An 18,576-nucleotide genomic window follows, 5' to 3' on the forward strand; every position below is an offset into this window, starting at 1 on the left:
CATATTTTTCTAATTGATCTGGTCTTTCTAATAATTCCTTTATTTGCTCATACATATGGCCTTAAGATCAATCACAAGTGATGTATTTACTCATGTTTATGGCTACACCTATCTATGGCTACACTTATCACAAGTGACTATACCAAACTTCACTAATTGTGATAACGACACAAATGAAATAGCAATTTGCCTAAACACTCTCTTCCTTGAGTTACTCCACTTTACTCCACTTCACTATAACTTTAGTTTTCTTGCATTAGCAGTTACACACACACGCACATACACACACATCACAGGGCTGGGCCCTGACTTCAACCCCCTCGGCTACGAGTCCCTCTGTGAGGGACATGCCCGATCAGATGACTGGTCGTCCTCGACAAACGTCGGGTCACGCCTTGGCCCCTTCACCAACATCGGCCAGCAGCAATGTCCCTTCGACATAAACACTGGGCGTCAAGGCAGTGGTGTGGTGGCCGTCCCTATACTAGCAACAACTACCACCCCAACAACAATTACGGCGACGGTAACCACCGTTCGAACAACATATCGGTTTATTGGGGTAAAAGCTAGTTGCTCCGTCCATATTGGTTTATTAACCTTACGCGTAGTCGTAGGTTATCAATTATGACCAACTTACTATAATTTTTTTTTTTTGCGAAACTTACTATAATGTGTATACACTGCATGTGAGGCCCTCCCTCCCCGGGTGTTGGTTTCAAGAAACATGGAAATTACGGAATTTTAATCTTAATTATAACTGGAAATAGACATCTACGTACCATGATTATTGAAGTGTGAATGTGACCACGACTGGTGGGCGGCAATAAAAAGTGAGCATTCCTCTCCGTGTGCTAACGTACGACATCTACCCATCATGATTAACTGAAAATAATACGGAGTAGAATCTTGCGCACCATGATTATTGAAGTGTATAGGAGTAGGTGGTAGGCAGCTATCACGTGGTACACGTGATATGCTAACAAACAAAAAAAGAGGTGGTAGACAGCTAAATTGATTATTTTGGGCCAGCCATGCTGACGTACGACGGTTTAGCTTCACTATAAATAGGCCTGATCTACCTTTTATGGTACCAGTTGAATAAAATCCCTAAATACTATTCCAAAAAAAGAAAGTAAACCACCAGGCGGGCAACATGGAAGGGACAACGAAGAAAGAAGCGAGTCCGGAGCTGATAGTGCACGAACTCTCCGGCGTTGTACCTGCCCACTATGTCATGCCGCCGCAGGACCGCCCGTCTGCTGGCGCAGGCGCTGCACCGATACCCGTCATCGACCTAGGCCGTCTGTCTGGGCCCAACCCAGATGCCCAAGAGGCGGCAAAACTCCGGTCGGCGCTGGAGACATGGGGCTTTTTCATGGTGACCTTTCTTTCACAACCAGAAAAAAAAAAGGAGACACATGTGTTTATTTAGCCGTTAATTTTTAGTAATGCACTTTTGATCTCAGATGCATATGCTTCCTTTACCTAGAATATATATATATTGAAATGCTAAAAAAATTGGCACACAAAAATTGAATTATATATCTCGATATTCTATGTATTTTCTCAAAGTTTCGTAATAAGCAAACACGTGTGTTTATTTAGCCCTTAATTTTCTTGTTCTTTGAAACATGTGTAATTATGTGGTGTTTTATCTTCTCAAAAAAATACAAACACACTTAGACTAGTGGGTGACAGGACCTCGATGAGGGTTCGCAATGCTCTCTCCACTAGTTGAAAAGAGGCATTCCATCCCAACCCATTAGTTCCCAAATACTTTGATCCGGGACTAATGGAGTCTTTAGTCCCGGTTAGTAACACCAACCGGGACTAAATGTTCCGGCCGGGACTAAAGGGTAGATCTTTAGTCTCGGTTGGTGTTTACCAACCGAGACTAAAGAGACCTGCGCCGGCCGCAGCCTGCTATAGCCCTTTAGTCCCGGTTGGTGTCCCCAACCGGGATTAAAGGTCTACCCTTTAGTCCCGGTTGGTGTTCCCAACCGGGACTAAAGATTTTTTCGGATTTTTTACTCCCCACGCACCCTTCACACCACCCTCGGATTGCCTTTTTTGCTTTTTAAAATATAAAAGAAAATGATAGAAATTTCAAAAAATAAAATATTTTGAGATTCATGTATGTTACAGAATCTACTATTAGGGAAAATTAACAAATTTGAGTTTTGACTTTTTTTTGCAAAAAAAGTTTAGAAAAAGGTACAATGGCATTAACTTTTGCATACGACGTCGGAAAAAGGCGTATAATATATTAAAATGATCGTGGAAAAAAGCTACATCCACATTCACCTGGGTTTACCCGGTTAGCCAATTTTTAGATTCTCAAAATTCCAAATAAAAATACGAAAGCAGGAAGATTTTAGTTTTTGTTATAAATTACAGATTTTATATTTTATATTTTTCAAAATATTAAAATTAATAATTGCATCCTGCATAAAGATTACTATCACATTTACCCAATTTTTCAAATTTTTAGGTTAAGTTTGGCAAAAAAAAAATTTAAAAAATTATAAAATTATAAAGAATACAAATTAAAAAGTTAATGTTTATTTATTTATTCAAGATTATTATTACATCATTAATTTTGTTTATTAAAAGAATTATTTAAAATTCAAAAAATAAAGAAATGTGATATCGACCAACATGTTAATAGGATTGATACGATACTAGTATCACATTCATGCGCGGAAAGCACTTGGATGTGGGACGGGATGGAACTCAGAAGTTAAGCGTGCTAGTGCTAGAGTAGTGGAAGGATGGGTGATCGATCGGGAAGTTTGACCATGAGTAAGTAATTTGCCTATAGATAAGTGTAGTTAGATACTAAACTATGCAAATAATTGAAATAATCGAAATTCTGAAAAAATAGGAAAAACAGGGAGTGGAAAAAATTTAGAAAAAATAAAATATTTTATTTTCACCTGGAGGCATTTTTGCCTCGACGCACGCAGCCCTCGTGGATGGACCTTTAGTCCCGGTTCGTAAGCAACCGGGACTAAAGGGGGTGGGCTTTAGTCTCGGGTATTTAGTCCCGGTTGCACAACCGGGACTAAAGCCCCTTATGAACCGGGACTAAAGGCCCTTTTTCTACTAGTGCTCCCTCCCTCCTCGCTCCAATGGGGGACGGGTAGGTGGCACGCTTAGCGAGGGGCGCGGCGGCATGGTGGCTTCGTGGAGCGATGGCGTGTCCGTGGTGTGCGTGGGGACTGGGGGGCTTCTCTCTTGCGACCACCAAGTCTGGTTGCGGGCAGCGCAGGCTTGGCCCTGATCTTGGAGGCGTAGTTTTGTTGGTGGCAGAGGGGCGACGACAGAGGTTGCTGGCGCAAGCAAGGGCGGTTGCGGTGGCTACCGGCGGAGCGGGCTAGATCTGGGCCTGATGTAGGCTCTACAGGCATCGACAGGTATCGCGTGTTCGTGGCACCTCGTGTCGTTCGCGGAGGGCTGGGCGGCGCAAGCCACCATCTCTATCAGCCTTGTGCCCGGCGGGCCTGGTCTAGGCTAGGGGAGCCTAGGTCTGGCGGCCACATCGTGCTAGGTTTGGCTTCTGGATGGCATGGAGGTGTCACGTCCATTTTTCTCATCGCATTCACATTCGTCGACACCTCATGTTAATGTCATTGGCCTAGAAATAGTGGTGCTTGTCAACATCAGGTTCGAGTTGGGATGTTGGAGATGGTATATCGGCTCTCCGACGAGCGACATTACGGTGGTGGTGGTTCGTCTATTTGGTTATGTGGGTGGCAAGGAGCAGGTGGCGGGGGACATTGGGGTCATCGGTGTTTTGGCAATGGAGGCTCCTAGAGTGTGTCCTGGAGGCTTAGTTTGTTGACATCGGGTTGACCATGGTACCTCGGTGTGGTGAGGTTGTGATTTCCGATGAAAGTCCAGCGCTCCAGCACCAGCGGTGACACCACCTGCGGGTGTCAGATCCCTTTTGAGGGTGTCGTCGTGGTCACCTCCCCTTGCCATGGCTCTAGGTGAAAACCCTTGACCGTTCGGTCTCGGCGACGGCGACGCTTCGAGTTTTATCCTCTTGGGTGGATCTAAGGTTATACTTGGCTACTACTCTTCATCATCGAAGGCCAAGTTCAGAAACTATCTGGAAGCCCTTTGGTGCCGTTGTGGGGTGGTATCGCCAGCCCTCTATCTTTAGCACGTGACTGAGTTGCCACCGCGGCTGACATGGGTATACATATGGGGTACTCGATATTGCTACCCCTAGCGCGGATGCGAGAACGAGTATACAAGGCCCACGCAAGATGGAAGGAAGGCTAAGCCCAATAACTATATAAAATAGGCAAGTTTGGCCCATATCGGGTAAACCGACATATGACATGTAACCGACCCGGTTATGGACTCTCAGACCTAGCCCACTATATAAGGGCTAGGAGGAGCCACCGGGGAGGGAACCCACAACCTTGTCTTACGACACCTCATTGTAACCCTAGATTCAATACAATCTCGGCAACTTTAACCACAAGTCAATATACGGCGGATACCTTGTTTGTCTGACAAGTCGAAGAAATCGCTAGTGCACTCTTTCCCCGAACCCCTAAGTCCATAACCATGGCATTTCCGAGGTTAATTCTCGTCAATTGACGCCGTCCGTGGGGAGCGTGGGTGCTGGAAGCATGGATTCGACGACTTTTTCATCAAGCAACAACTCGATGACTTTGGGTGTTGTAACAGCCCGGCCACCCCCGGTCGGGACCGTTACCCCTGGCAGCTCCCTAGGATATCTACACTAGCCCCACAGACCAACACATATCTTTCTTGCGCACTATGCCCTCACTAGTGCACACCGGGGAAAGACTTCCTAGTCGGTCACCCATCCTTAGATGTCTCTAGGCCAAGCACGCTTAAACTCGGGGTTATATGGAGATGAGCTTCTGAAAAACATGTTGCAACTTGTTGGTATGAGTATCCTATCAATCCTATTGACCCCTGGGCTAGGATGTCACGGGTGCCCAGGTATGCGTTTGTTCAATCAATTTTCTACCGCACCCACCCACCCTTCTCTCGGCTTTCGGCAACTTTGGCCGAGGGTTGGATCTGGCTGAGGGTTAGAATTTCTTAGAAATACATCCAGCTTTTTTCATGGTATTATAATATTTTTCTAAGAAAAAAAATAGTTTAGCAGAAAATTTATAATTGCTCTATACCAATTTGAAGAAATTATGTTGATAAGTATTCCTGATAATTATCCTTTTTTCTATAAGACCCAACTAATTATGATACTAATTTATAGTAAATTTTGAATGTTAGTACAAAAAAACATTCAAATACTCTTACGCAAGAGAATTGCCTCTTCTATATAATTCTCTGGCCAGTTTTACTTGTAATGTTTGTAATAATAAACATTAGTTTAGGTTTTCAAAATTATGGCTATTCAGCAGTCATGTCCTTTTTTTTTTTGGAAAGGGGGGATAACCTGTCATCTCCATCAATCAATGGACACAACAATCTTTTATTGTGAAGTTCACTATCAAAAAAATTACAGATCAATGGTCACAAGGAGTGCGTACAAAAAATCAACCATCTATATATACCATATAGCGCGTATGCATTATGTAGTCTATTACTGTACTAACATTCACCCCGGTTGAAGATATCATGTGCCACTATCACCAGACGGTTGTAGCCAGAAACCATAAAATCCAACGTATACAAAGGAGGAGAATCTAGTGTGTGGCCATATTTCTAACCTACAAGAAATGAAATACTCTAGATTTGTTACAAGCCATATTATTCATGCAGATCAAAATCGTCAAACATAAAGCCAAATTAAGCTTCTATTTGAATTCTATCCTAATTTTGGTGTCCATTCAATTAATTACCAAACATATTGGCGATGTTGGCTAGTGGAGGTAAGCTAAAGGAGATATGCACAATATGCCATGCAACAAGATGGGCAAACATACATAAGATAAACAATGTTCGTTTAGTATCCTATGAGTCATAGAAATATTTCTTTTCAGCCAACTAATCTTTAGTAAGTAAGACCTTCTCTTAAGAGGACACTCAAAATGTAAGTGCGATATCGAGCTTCCATAGCTACGTGCGCATAATTCTACTTTGATCATTCATAAGATAACCATGTATACAAGTATTACACTTTATGTAGCACCTAACGGACCAACTAATTGTAACGTTCATCAATCTTTGTTATACGTGTAACCATTCATTCCGCTTAGGATCTGTTAAGGTCCTTCTGAAACCAATGTTCAGTAGGAATAAAAATATATACTACTACCTCCTTCCTAAAAGTTAAGACTTATATTATTTTTAGAAAGTCAAACCATGTCAAGTTTGACTAAGCTTTTGCCAAAAATTATTAACATGCAAAATACAAAATTAATATCATTAAATAGATAATAAAATATATTTTCGTATGGTATATAAAAAATATTATATTTGTTGATAGTTTGTTCTAAAAGTTTAGTTAAACTTTATTTGGTTTGACTTTTCAAAAAATATATAAGCCTTAAGCTTTGGGATGGAGGTAATATAAAACATCTCCCTACTATTAATATCCACTCCTATAAGATATAAATATGAAAATAGATGTTGGTGTCCCATTTTCAACATTCAAATTTATTCTCGCGTATACTCTGTTATTTTCTTTCAAAATGGACGTTGGAGCCCAGCCTTTGCATCAAAGTGATGCACACGGTCTATTACATAGATCAAGTAGTATCAAAAGGTGTAAAAAATTTATATCTCAAAGATCACATAAAGTGGCGGCAAAGATCACCCATCTTAGAAGAAAAGCATCTAAGCATCTTGAATACGTTTAGAATAAACTCAACCATCCTAGCTTAAGATTGCCAGAACGATCGTCATCAAACGATCACATCCAGTATCTATATGCTCCCGTTGCTCCACGGGAAGAAGGTCTGATCACATGTGTATTGATGAAACCGCTACGTGAATAACCATTAATATTTTTTGTTTGGTTGCTGTATTAAACATCACATCATTTCAACAATTTTATATTGCTAAAACTAAAGCATAAACTCCCACACGGATTCGAGCCTTAGCCTTATTATCAAATCCATTAAACCAATTAAACAAATTCATAATATTAACAGGAGGAGGAATATTAAATGTGGAGTGTATAGCTCTCCAAACAAGACGAGAAGACGGACACGTAATAAAAAGGTAATCTATTGTTTCCTGAGACCCACAAAGGACACATTTAGTATACCCGTTCCAACGTCTTTTCACAAGATTATCTTTGGTTAAAAGATGAAGATCCTAATCTTTAATGGTAGTACCTTAATACATCACAAGTATTTTTTCTAGAAAAATAGTAGACTCATTCATATAATCAGCATACATAGCTTTAACTGTAAAAACTCTTGACGTTGTTAGGCGCCATTTGAAAGATTTGGTTTATAGTTCGGATTAGGTCCCATTATCTTACGGAGCAGACTTAACCAAGAGTTCCATTGGGAAAGAATTAGACGAGACACAGAAATGAGAAACGGTGGCCCATCTATATATGTTGTTTTAATTCTATATCGAACTCGCTTGTACTGCAAAACGACCAGTATGATGTCGGTCCATAAGCGGCAGTAGGAAGATCCGGGGCACGCCGCGCCCGTGGAAGACAATCTGTGTTTGTTATATGAATTCATCTAGTATTAGAATTATTCAATTCACACGTTAGTTTTCGCTTTTAATTTAAGTATATTGGCGCCCCTGTGACTAGACCACACACAGAGGTTATTCGCTGGCTGGATGCCAAATCCAGAAAGAAAAACATAGCAATGCTTGCACCCATAGGCGTGCAACTGGCTTCATGCATGTATCCCTACATGCTACCGATTCAAATGTTTTCCTACACTCTCGCATCCTTGGAGCTGAGAAATAAAGTACTCCTACTGTATTAACAAAACTGAAAGAAACGAAAAGTTAAAATGTCTGACTCCCACTGGAACAGAGGGGAACTGCCTCTATTATTGCTCATGCTTATATTTAAGACATATATCTTACCAATTACAATTTTGAACCGGGATTAGGAAACAGAAGAAAGCTGGCACCCTAGTAAAACTGTCTAAATGTGAAGTACTAAGATCAAATGTCGAGTAGAATCAACAGAACTAAAAGAAGATTAGATTTGATTAAAAAACTGGACATTAATAGTCAACTTACAATTGATAAAAAACTGGACCAGCCGTTGATCACACTTAAATTCCGAAGATAAAGATCGTAGTACCTAGGATTCAGCTTTTATCTGTACAAACCGCCTTAATAATTAACTAATTATTATTTTAAACCATGAAAAATCATTTACTCGGGTTTATAATATGATAATCAGAAGTACTCTCCCACATTTTATCATTAAAAGGCAATTGACTACAGAAGTCTATAATGGCAGTGAAAGACATTACGAAAAAAATATTAGAACGGCTAATCAGTACATACAACACTTGTTCAATGCATTTGAAAATTTTCAACATAACCTTCTGAGTGATGCAAGTATATCAATCTGTACATCTTGCCTTACCTAAACGTGCTTAAAGCAATTTATCTCTACATTCTAATTACACAGAAGAGCACATAAATTAATCCACTTGGTTATAGAGGATAAATTGGTTTGACCGATTCTCTCGCCAACAAAGTATCAAAGAATCCACGGGCAAGCAAAGTGGGGGGTAACATCTTGTTCCTAGGCTCAACTCCTACACAAAACAAAATAATATGTGAGAATGTAAACGAATTGTAGAAGGAAAAAGTGCAGCAGCCAAAAGAATGTCTGCAAATCGTAGAAGAAAAAAGTGCGCCAGCCAAAAGAGCGATCAATAACAGTGACTGGATCTTGACGTAGGAAATGAGCAATCCAATTGAAATAATGTGTTGAATTAAGAACATTATGGATAATTCATCTAAGGAGTTACTGGAAAATAACCAACGATACATGGCTGATACGCAATGGCAAAGTAAGGAAGATTAATTGCACAATGAATAATCTTCACTCAATAGTAAAATAAAGACTTCTTCTCACTAAGGTGACCATGCCTGGAGTAAAAAACAGACCAAGCCATCATAAATATTTATAGTTTTGTCAAAAAAAGTAGACAACATATCTTACTTGCCCAGTATTATGACTCGAGTTAAAATGTGAGAGCGGTTATGTAATGCATCATGCTATTGCACTTCCATGTACCAAATAAATGGATTATCCATGAAACGAAGATTAAAATAACTTGCCCTACATAGACTTACCCCTTAAGTTAAGAAGCTTATAAAGTATTTGAACATTGCTGCGAAGACCAAAGATTCATGAATCCTAAAGGAAAGAACACCCGCCGATGGCTCAATTTGCGATGAGTTAGCAAATATGATTCTGATATCGTCTCAATGGTTGACGATGCAAATTAAACCTTATGGCCATCCCGGGCACAATATCATATGCACCAGGACTCCCTAGGTCTAAAATCAGCAAACCAAATTGCATAGGTTCAACTGTCATTATGGTGTGTCAACACCAAGCTTCTTGCATTGTCATTGAAAATAATATTCATAATATTCTCGCCGTCAGTGGAGCTTCAGGGTAATGATTAATATAATATGTCTCACTCCCAAGACAATATTTCTTGCTGGAGATGCACATTATTTCTTTGAGATTGTCATCTTAACCTGGAGACCAAGGGCAAACTAATTTAGGAACTGACTGTAAGGTACAAAAAAAGACAATATCCACCATCAAATGTCACTGGAATCAACCGCTATTGTGTTCTAATACATGTTTGAAAGAGGCACATGACAATGCATACAACCTAGATAGTGACATACCAGAAATGCTAAAAGGAACATGATCGGAGCACTTAGAAGATTTCGGCATAGAAACATGGGGCACTATCATGCTGGTAAAAAAAAATATTTGTGCCTCAGCATTTTGATTCATGTCATTATATCTGAACCTGTACATATATAACATTGTGGCAATCTATATCCACCTGGATCTTTTTTTCTTAACCAAGATGCAAAAGCAACCCTGCCTTATCTAAACCTAAAAAATGGAAACTATTCATGAACGAATGTGTTGAATCAAAAAGGTGGTTGCATAGGATAGACACTCAGACACTATCTCCAAATTTGCCTGATGTTTTCTTTCCAAAGCTGAGCAGACTAAACTAAACAACATGACGAAGAGACTAAAAACTGAATAGCATGCTAAGAAATTCCCACCTTTTGAGGTCCCTTTGCTTCTTATACATCAGGGAAGCATGCTGACTTGTGCCGTGGAGGACTAGGCATGCTCCAGCAGTCCAGCTTGCCCACCTGCAGAGCCGAAAGAGAGCCTGATGAGCCAGCACGGCCTTGGCCGGGACGTCCCGGCAGCCTACCACGCCGGCCATTGCTGCCGCCGCCCTACCTTTCTGCCTTAGAGCTCCCCGATGGGCAATCCAGCAGCACCACCACCGCTGCGGCCGCCGCCAATTCTTGCTTCCGCCCAGCACCGACCCCGGCCGACTCCACCAAGCCTCGACCTTGCCGGCCGTAGCACTGGCGGCGTCGATTCCTCCATGGCCCCAAAACGGATTTCTCTCAGCTGTAGCTGCACTATGACACGGTGGGAGGTGCATGGGGTCGGGAAAAGAGATGAGTGCTCCCAGCTCCTCCGTATCAGGAGGGATAATAGGCTAGAACGGCCATGGAGGGGTAGAAGGGAGCCGCCACCGGTCCGGAAAATATTAGGGCAGCCAGGAGCAAGTGAGCAGGGCAAACCTTTTTTAAGTAGGTAAAGGATCGATGGAGAGGCAGGATGGGGGTTTTGGGATCGTTTTTTTTTTTGACAATCAATACCACATATATTCATAGCAACAAATAGTACATGGTAGAGATACATGAACTGACTCCAACGATTACAAAATAAAGTCTAAAAGATAATAACAAATCTTCGAGGTCTTCATGAACACAATCTTGTACTATTCTGAAGGCAGCCAAAGATAGATAACGAACCATAGACCTGTAGATACTGACGAAAGTTCTCCCATAACTTTTTGAGCCGCAATGCCAAGGCTGCGTGCACGTACACAACCATTAAAGCAGTCATACAACATCGGCAAGAGTACCAACACCAGTATATCAGGGAATAATAACCGACTAGCTTTGTCGTCGTCGATGGAGAGCCGAGAGTACGAATCACCATTGTCGAGGACGTAGCAGCCGGGACAAAAACTGCGAGGATAATCCTCCTCGCGGCAACAACGACAAAAGATCCAAAATTGATCTGGCGAAGCAAGATCTGAAGATCCATACCTAGAAAATTGTGATTCTTCAACACCACCATCGACGCCGGGAAGAAGATCACTTATTGCAGATGATGCCATCTCCATTGAGGGGAAACCAACAAGAAGGCGGCTACCAAAATTCTAACATAATCTAATGAAAACAATACTTTTATTCGAAACTCCACGCATAGATCAGGTTCCCCACTCCTCCCGACGCCGGCGAAGCCGACCGGAGGAGGGGGAACCAATCTATGGAGGAGGATAAACTAGAGGCGACTAGGGTTGAGGCGGCGGCTGAGAGGAGACGGGAGGAAAAGTTCTAATCCGACTAACTGGAGGGAGTAGTTTAAGTGTCCCCCCTTCTGAACTTTGCCTGACTCATTAAATTTTACATAACCCCCCAGATCTTTTAAACTTTACATACTAAACCCCTCAGCTCTAAACTGGCATACTTTATCTCCAAAGTTTCTAAAACCAAATAATTATCCCCTAGCCTTTTGTAAGCTATTTGGAAGGCTGTTTTTGGGACGTGCAAAATTAGGTACAACTTGGAACGGCTCAGGAAGTCCGCGCACCGTCGAGGCTATGGACAGCATCACCATGTAGGCGTCCACGACCGCTCAACCATGCTAGTGTACTACATCAGGCCGCTCATTGTCAAAGGGGAAGGGGCGCCGGCACTAGCTAAACGAGAGCAGCACACTACATGTCGACTATCGTGGCCGTGGCTAGATGTACAATCGGAAACTGGTTGCCGACGAGCTACAAAGCAACGTAGTTGGTCTAGGATTTCCATCATCGGAACTTGTACATAAACGGACACGGAGAAGTGTAAAATTCATGCAAAGCTAAACTTTCATACAAACGGCCGTGCAACCGAAGCTCTGTCCCCTACTTCACCCACATGGCGATACCGGCGGCATTCTCTGGCTGCTACTGCTCCTCGTACTAGCGCCGCTCGCGGAGCTACTCTATTACCTCGTTCCGATTCCGCTGGCTCTGACGTGGTAATGGGGACAGAGTTTGTGGCATGGGGTGGCAGGGCAATGGGGCTCGTCCCCTCCCCCAACGTGCATGTCAGCGAGATGAAGGCGGATGTTGACAGAAAATTTGACAGCTCAGTCCCATGTTATATTTTTGAGGGAGCCCAGTCCCATGTTCAGGGAATGTCAGAGCACTGGCAAAACCAGCTTCCAAAGCAGCTTACCCGATTCTAGGGATCAATTGCCTCATTTTACATAATTTTCGGATTTAAAGATACCAGTTTAAAGTTGAGGAGTTACTGTCCAAATTTTAAAATGTATAAGGGTTACATAGATTTTTTGCAGTAACTTATCGTGGTGGGGTGCGGGGGGACACCGGAGCAAGGCTCGTTTTGGGATTCTTTCTTTTGGGAAGCGATGAAGGTGGGAGGCCGCGGATACGTGGAGATTTCTAGAGGAGACAAATAGGTCGGCACCGCTTTGACTGACCGGGGCCATGAAATTACCGACCATCACCAAAAAATAAGTCGGAGAACTTTTCCTGATATGAAGCAAAATCAGGGAGGCACTGTAGACGGAAGGTTAGTGTAGATGTGAACAGTGCAAAAGCTGATTTGGCACCGCTAATAGCACAGCAAAGGGCTGTAGCTTTGATATATAGTATATATATTTGGGAGCATCAGCGCTTGTTTATTAAAAAACTTGAAATATCAGTTTCAAGCTTTCGAAAATTTTGAAAAAATCTAGATGCAATTAATGATCTATTCTACTACTGTGTGAAAAAATATATATATATTCTAGCCTCATCAAAAATGACAATTGTGCAAATTTTTTGAACCTTTTAAGATTTGTTAGATGTTCCCGTTGTCATTTTTTCTTAGTTTGGACTCAAATTCCGTAAATGCTTGCAATGTACATAGTTGACTACATTAATAATTTGTTTGAATATTTTGAAGTTTAGAAATCTCTCTATCAAACTTTCAAATATCAAGATCACTATTTCCGGAAACTCAATTCGGCTCCCGGGTCCGTATGATCCCTGTACCATAAAAACATATTTCCAAGTTTCAAAAAATTTTGATAAATTTTTTTACATGTACATCTCCATAATATATGTGTAGTCGTCAAGTTTCACGAAAAAATGATATTTTTGGTAGTCTAAGCGAAAAAGAGAAAATTTATCTTGTGACAAGTCTTTGTTTCAGCACCGAATTTTGTCTTTTTTACACACGTCACATGACATGTCGATTTTTCACGAAACGACTTTGTGAGCGCGTAGCACATAAATATGTACGTGCGAAATTTTTGTTTCAAATTTTTTGACATTTTAAAATGTGCCTAACATGTATTTCAAAATAAAGGGAGCATACGCTCCCATGTGCCAAAACATCACTCCCCACTATTTCGGTATTTCCTAAGCTAACAAATGCTTTTTTCCCTCTACCGCATATATTTCAAATGTCAAAGCTGGTGGCCCAATCATGGCCGTATTAAAAATTGTAATGCATTAAATTAAATGGTACTACTTAATTTGTCGTTACTTAGTTATGGAATCTTAATGGTAAGTGCTCCATGCAGATTACGGCCTCTCCTCTCTTATGTTAGTCATAGTGCGGATTAACCTAGTGTACTCGCATGCATGATATTACTTGTATTGTAAAGACAGATTAAGATATATTGTTTTCTTCTAACCATTTATTTTATACTTGGAACCTTTTACTATTTATCTTTTACAACCTAGCTAATTCGACTTAGGTATCTAACCATGGAATTGAGACATCTGTGATGGATGCAATGATGAATGTATCGAGAGAGTTCTTTCGGAAGCCAGCTGAAGAGAAGCAGAAATACACCAGCCTAATTAACGGCGAGCGATTTCGGGTGCAAGGGTACAGAAATGAGCTGGTGAAATCCGACGGCCAGACTCACAACTGGTCCCACCGTTTATCTCTGCAAATAGAGCCGGAAGACGGGAGAAGTCTCCACCTTTGGCCCAACCATCCCGAAACTTTCAGGCAAGTAATCTGGTTCTAAGCACCTGAGACATAACTAGAGGGAAAATAAATCACTTGTTTCTAATCATCAGACAGCTTAAAGACTGAAATATCTAATTATTTCCATTCATAAATCATAAAGAACACGGACCACTAAACTGACACATTCATGCAAGAATAAATATAATAAACATAAGATTATAAAGATGTAAGAAGGTGGTATAAATAGAGTGATAAAATAGCAAATACTGCGCACAAATAACTGGTTCAAATTAAACATTTCTACTCGCTCTGGCTGCAAATGTTGGTCATTTGGGATATTGGTAGCCTTCCCTCGGCCTCTGCATCAATAGATGGCACGCATCCATTTATTTAAAACAAGGTGGTCAAAGTGACATATGCACCATACCATTATCTAAATATGTGTTTCCTCAAATAAAATATTACAAGAGAATATGAAATGGGAAACCTAGTTTACTAATTTAATGTTGATGATGATGGGTTTTTCTACATGGCCATATTCATGATATTATACTTGGCCCATTCACAATCAGGAGTATTATTTTTTGGATTATCCATTATTTGAAGTGATCAAGTTCCAAGTGTAGGGTTTAACAGAATTGCGGACTACATGTCTACAATCTAATTGCATGAAAAGACATATTTACAAAGCAGAATATTGCGTTAGAAGCAATAACAATGGTTCAAAATCTTTCAGAAAAAATGCCGGTATGTTGCTTAATCAAAACATTGGTCAGGGTCTTCAATATATTTGTTCTGCGGAAAAGGGTCTTCAATATGTGATTGCTATTCTACCCCACTATTACAAAATAATGGGAAATTATGTATTTGTGCAAAATTTACTCTAAATAACAAGTAATGGTCTTATTTGTAAGATTTTTGAAACTGCTCGTATAAACTGTTAATATAAGAAAGTTATCTTTTATCTAAACATTTATTGATCATTCCTACAGGGATGTACTAATTGAGTACTCGTCAAAAACGAAGGCAATAAGAGATCTTATCCTGAGAGCAATGGCAAATCTTCTAAAGCTTGACGAGAATTACTTCACTAATAGATTCACAAGCAAGGCCCTGGCACTAGCGAGGTTAGGCTACTACCCTTCCTGTCCAAGACCCGACCTTGTTTTGGGCTTCAAACCTCACTGTGATGGTGGTGCACTTTCAATCCTTTTCATTGAGGAGCACACCCGTGGCTTGCAAGTTCTGAAAGATGGAAAATGGTACGATGTTCTATGCGAGCCTTACACATTGTTGATCAACATAGCCGAATGCATGGAGGTAGGCACCTACTAGGCAATCCTCTCTCTCTCTCTCTCTCTCTCTCTCTCTCTCTCTCTCTCTCTCTCTCTCTCTCGAATCTGGAAAAATTATATGCATATCCTAGCCTTGAATCACTATGCAATTTCTGACGCAGATAATGAGCAACGGTATCTTCAAGAGCCCAACACATAGGGTCCTGACGAATGCGGTCAAGGAAAGGTTCTCGGTGGTTATATTCTATGGCGTGGATGAGGAGACAATGATCGAGCCAGCGCCAGGTTTATTGGATGAGAAAAGACTGGCGAAATACAGGAAAGTGAAGAGCAACGATTACTATGCTAGTGTCTTTGGACAGTTCCGCCAAGGGAAAACAATCAAAGACACCCTCAAAGTTTAACTCCTGCGGTGATAACTGGTTATATGCATAATATGTACGATATCGTTTGTGAGTGTGGACTATACCTATTACGGTTGTAATGATTGTAATTCCTAAGACACCTTTTTTCGCGTACTATTCCTTATGCAGCAACCAATTTGGAACCCTGCGTGGCCATCCAAGGACGGTTTAGCTTAAACATTTCACAGCTTTGTAATAAACGACTATATGCATGATTCCGTGCATTGTTTGTGTGAAGTTTCGAGGATTCTTCTCTTCTCGTTTTCACCTACTCTATCCAATACATTCTTCCTAGGAAGGGAGTAGATCGACTGTTCATAGATAGTGTGAGAGAGTAGCCTAAGTGTGGAGTTCTGTGGTGTTTCTCTGCCCTTTGCCGCTTGTGTGCAAGGTAAACACTTTGCCTTTTATATTAATTAGGAAATTTGCCCGAGCGTTGCTACAGGTTGATTTTTAATTTTGAAGTCATGCAAATTTAGAACTTGAGATCAGTTTTTTCATTGATGTTGGTGGGACGCCTTAGTACAAGATAACAATCGAACTCCTCCGATCTCATCCACCGTCCAGGGCGTTGGCCTTTGTCCCCTCTTCCTTCGCTTGCCGGTCCGGCGGCGGCACGAGGGAGGGTGGGACCTTGTTCCTCTGTTCTGACCTAGTAGTTAGGATTATATTTTGTTAGTTGTGGTACGTCGTTGGGGTGGTGCGAGCGGCATCCGGGCTAATATATCTGCCTCAACTCTACTCCCACACCGACGACAGTCTTCTCGCCGTTGGAGTGGTGGGAGCGTCTCGGAGTTGATTGCAACGTGTGTTGATCGGTCCTTCAGATCGGTAGCTTGGTCTTCTCGCTGTTCTTCAGATCTGGCGAGATCAGTTTCTCGGTATGTCGCTAGCATTCATTGTTATCCCCGACGACGTTGGCGGCCAGGGCAAGGTGATTCTTCTAGAGCGAATATGTTGGTCCGGAGGTGGTGGATATGTCGTTCTCTGACTTCATCGATTTGAGGCGGGTATCTTGGTCCAAGACATCACGGGGACATCTCTCGATCGACGCGCCACAACGACATGTACCTCGCTGCTTGCAGCAGGCCTATTCACCGACTTACATAACCTCGTTAGTGATGGATCTTTTTAGATCTAGCAATGGTGGAGGCTCGGCGTCTCTTCTTGTGTCCGTCTTGGTGACGCTGGAGTTAGATGGTGGCCATCGGCTACGGTGGTTGCTGAAAACTGTAGGAATCGTTTTGTATTTCTCAACCTATTGGGATTTTGTAATCAGTGGAGCAATATAATTCCACGGAAACTTCGGCAATCAGCATATGCATCACTCATCAAGACTATAGTAGCCCTCATGTGACCTCTCATTAACGTGCAGTTTAGTAAACCACCGGGCGGGCAACATGGAAGGGACAACAAAGGAAGAAGAGAGTTCTGAGCTGATAGTACAGGAACTCGCCGGCGTTCTACCTGCACACTATGTCATGCCGCCACAGGACTGCCCGTCCGCCGTCGCAGCCGCTGCACCAATACCTGTCATCGACCTTGGCCGCCTGTCTGGGGCCCAACGCAGATGGCCAAGAGGCGGCAAAACTCCGGTCGGCGCTGGAGACATGGGGCTTTTTCAAGGTGACCTTTCTTTCACAATCAGAAAAAAAAAGACACATGTGCTTCGTTAGCCCTTAATTTTATTTTTCTTTGACACATGTGTAGTTATGTGGTGTTTTTCTTCTAAAAAAATACCAACACACGTACACTGTCTTACAAGGATTAGATATATATACACTAGTACACCTCGGTGAAGGTCCACTCGAGGAAAACACTCTCTCCCTCTCTCGTCGCTCCCATGGGCGATCAGAGGGAACCCTAGCCGCCACCCGCCTAGGCCCTCTCCTTTTGTTCCTCCCCCTCTCCGGCTCAACCGGACGGTGTCGCCGGGCAAAGCCCGAGCGCTGGCGACGGCAGGGACTCCTCTCCCCCTCACGCGGATGACTTGACGTGGGCATGTGTCACCGGAGAGGGAGGCGCGTTTGGAGAGGGGCGTGGCGGCGAGGTTGTCTCGGCGGCGGCATGGTGGCTTCGCGGTGCGATGACATGTCTATGGTGGGGGCGGTGGTGCTGCTCCCTGGCGACTACCAAGTCCAGCTGCATGCGGGCGGCGCGGGCTTGGCCCTGATTGTGGAGGCGTGGCACGGTTGGTGGCAGCGGCGATGACAGAGGTTGCTGGTGCAAGCAAGGGTGGTTGCGGAGGCTGCTAGCAACGCGGTGTGGAAGGGGTAGCGGGGGCCAGATCTAGGCCCGAAATGGGCCAGTCTAGGCCCGATCTGGGCATGATCTAGGGTCTATGGGCTTCGGCCAGTGTCGCGTTTTGGTGACACCTCGTGGCGCTGGCGGGAGGCTAGGTGGCACAAGCCCCCATCTCTATCTGCTACCCTCCCGGAGGGCCTGATTTGGGCTAGGAGAGCCTAGATCTCGCCGTGCTAGGTGCCGCTTGTGGATGGTGTGGAGGTGTCGCGTCCATCTTGCTTGTCACCTTCGCATTCGCCGACACCTCTTGTTAATGTTGTGGCCCTAGCTGTAGTGGTTCTTGTCAGCATCGGGTTCAAGCTGGGATGCCGAGGTGGCAGCCATGTAAGGTGGATTGCACGGTCGGCTCTCCGACG

The 18,576-nt window shown here is 42.7% G+C and overlaps 1 protein-coding gene across 1 annotated transcript; it reads left to right on the forward strand.

Annotated features, from left to right (window-relative positions):
- Positions 1 to 1,153: 1,153 nt before the first annotated feature.
- LOC124660296 (2-oxoglutarate-dependent dioxygenase 11-like) lies at positions 1,154 to 15,916 on the forward strand. The gene is made up of 4 exons (XM_047198110.1): positions 1,154 to 1,378; positions 13,997 to 14,256; positions 15,210 to 15,537; positions 15,674 to 15,916. Exons 1-4 carry the CDS (start codon positions 1,154 to 1,156, stop codon positions 15,914 to 15,916), a joined length of 1,056 nt encoding a protein of 351 aa, XP_047054066.1.
- The last annotated feature ends 2,660 nt before the right edge of the window (positions 15,917 to 18,576 follow it).

Source organism: Lolium rigidum, chromosome 1, assembly GCF_022539505.1.
Source record: "Lolium rigidum isolate FL_2022 chromosome 1, APGP_CSIRO_Lrig_0.1, whole genome shotgun sequence".
Taxonomy (NCBI): Eukaryota; Viridiplantae; Streptophyta; class Magnoliopsida; order Poales; family Poaceae; genus Lolium; species Lolium rigidum.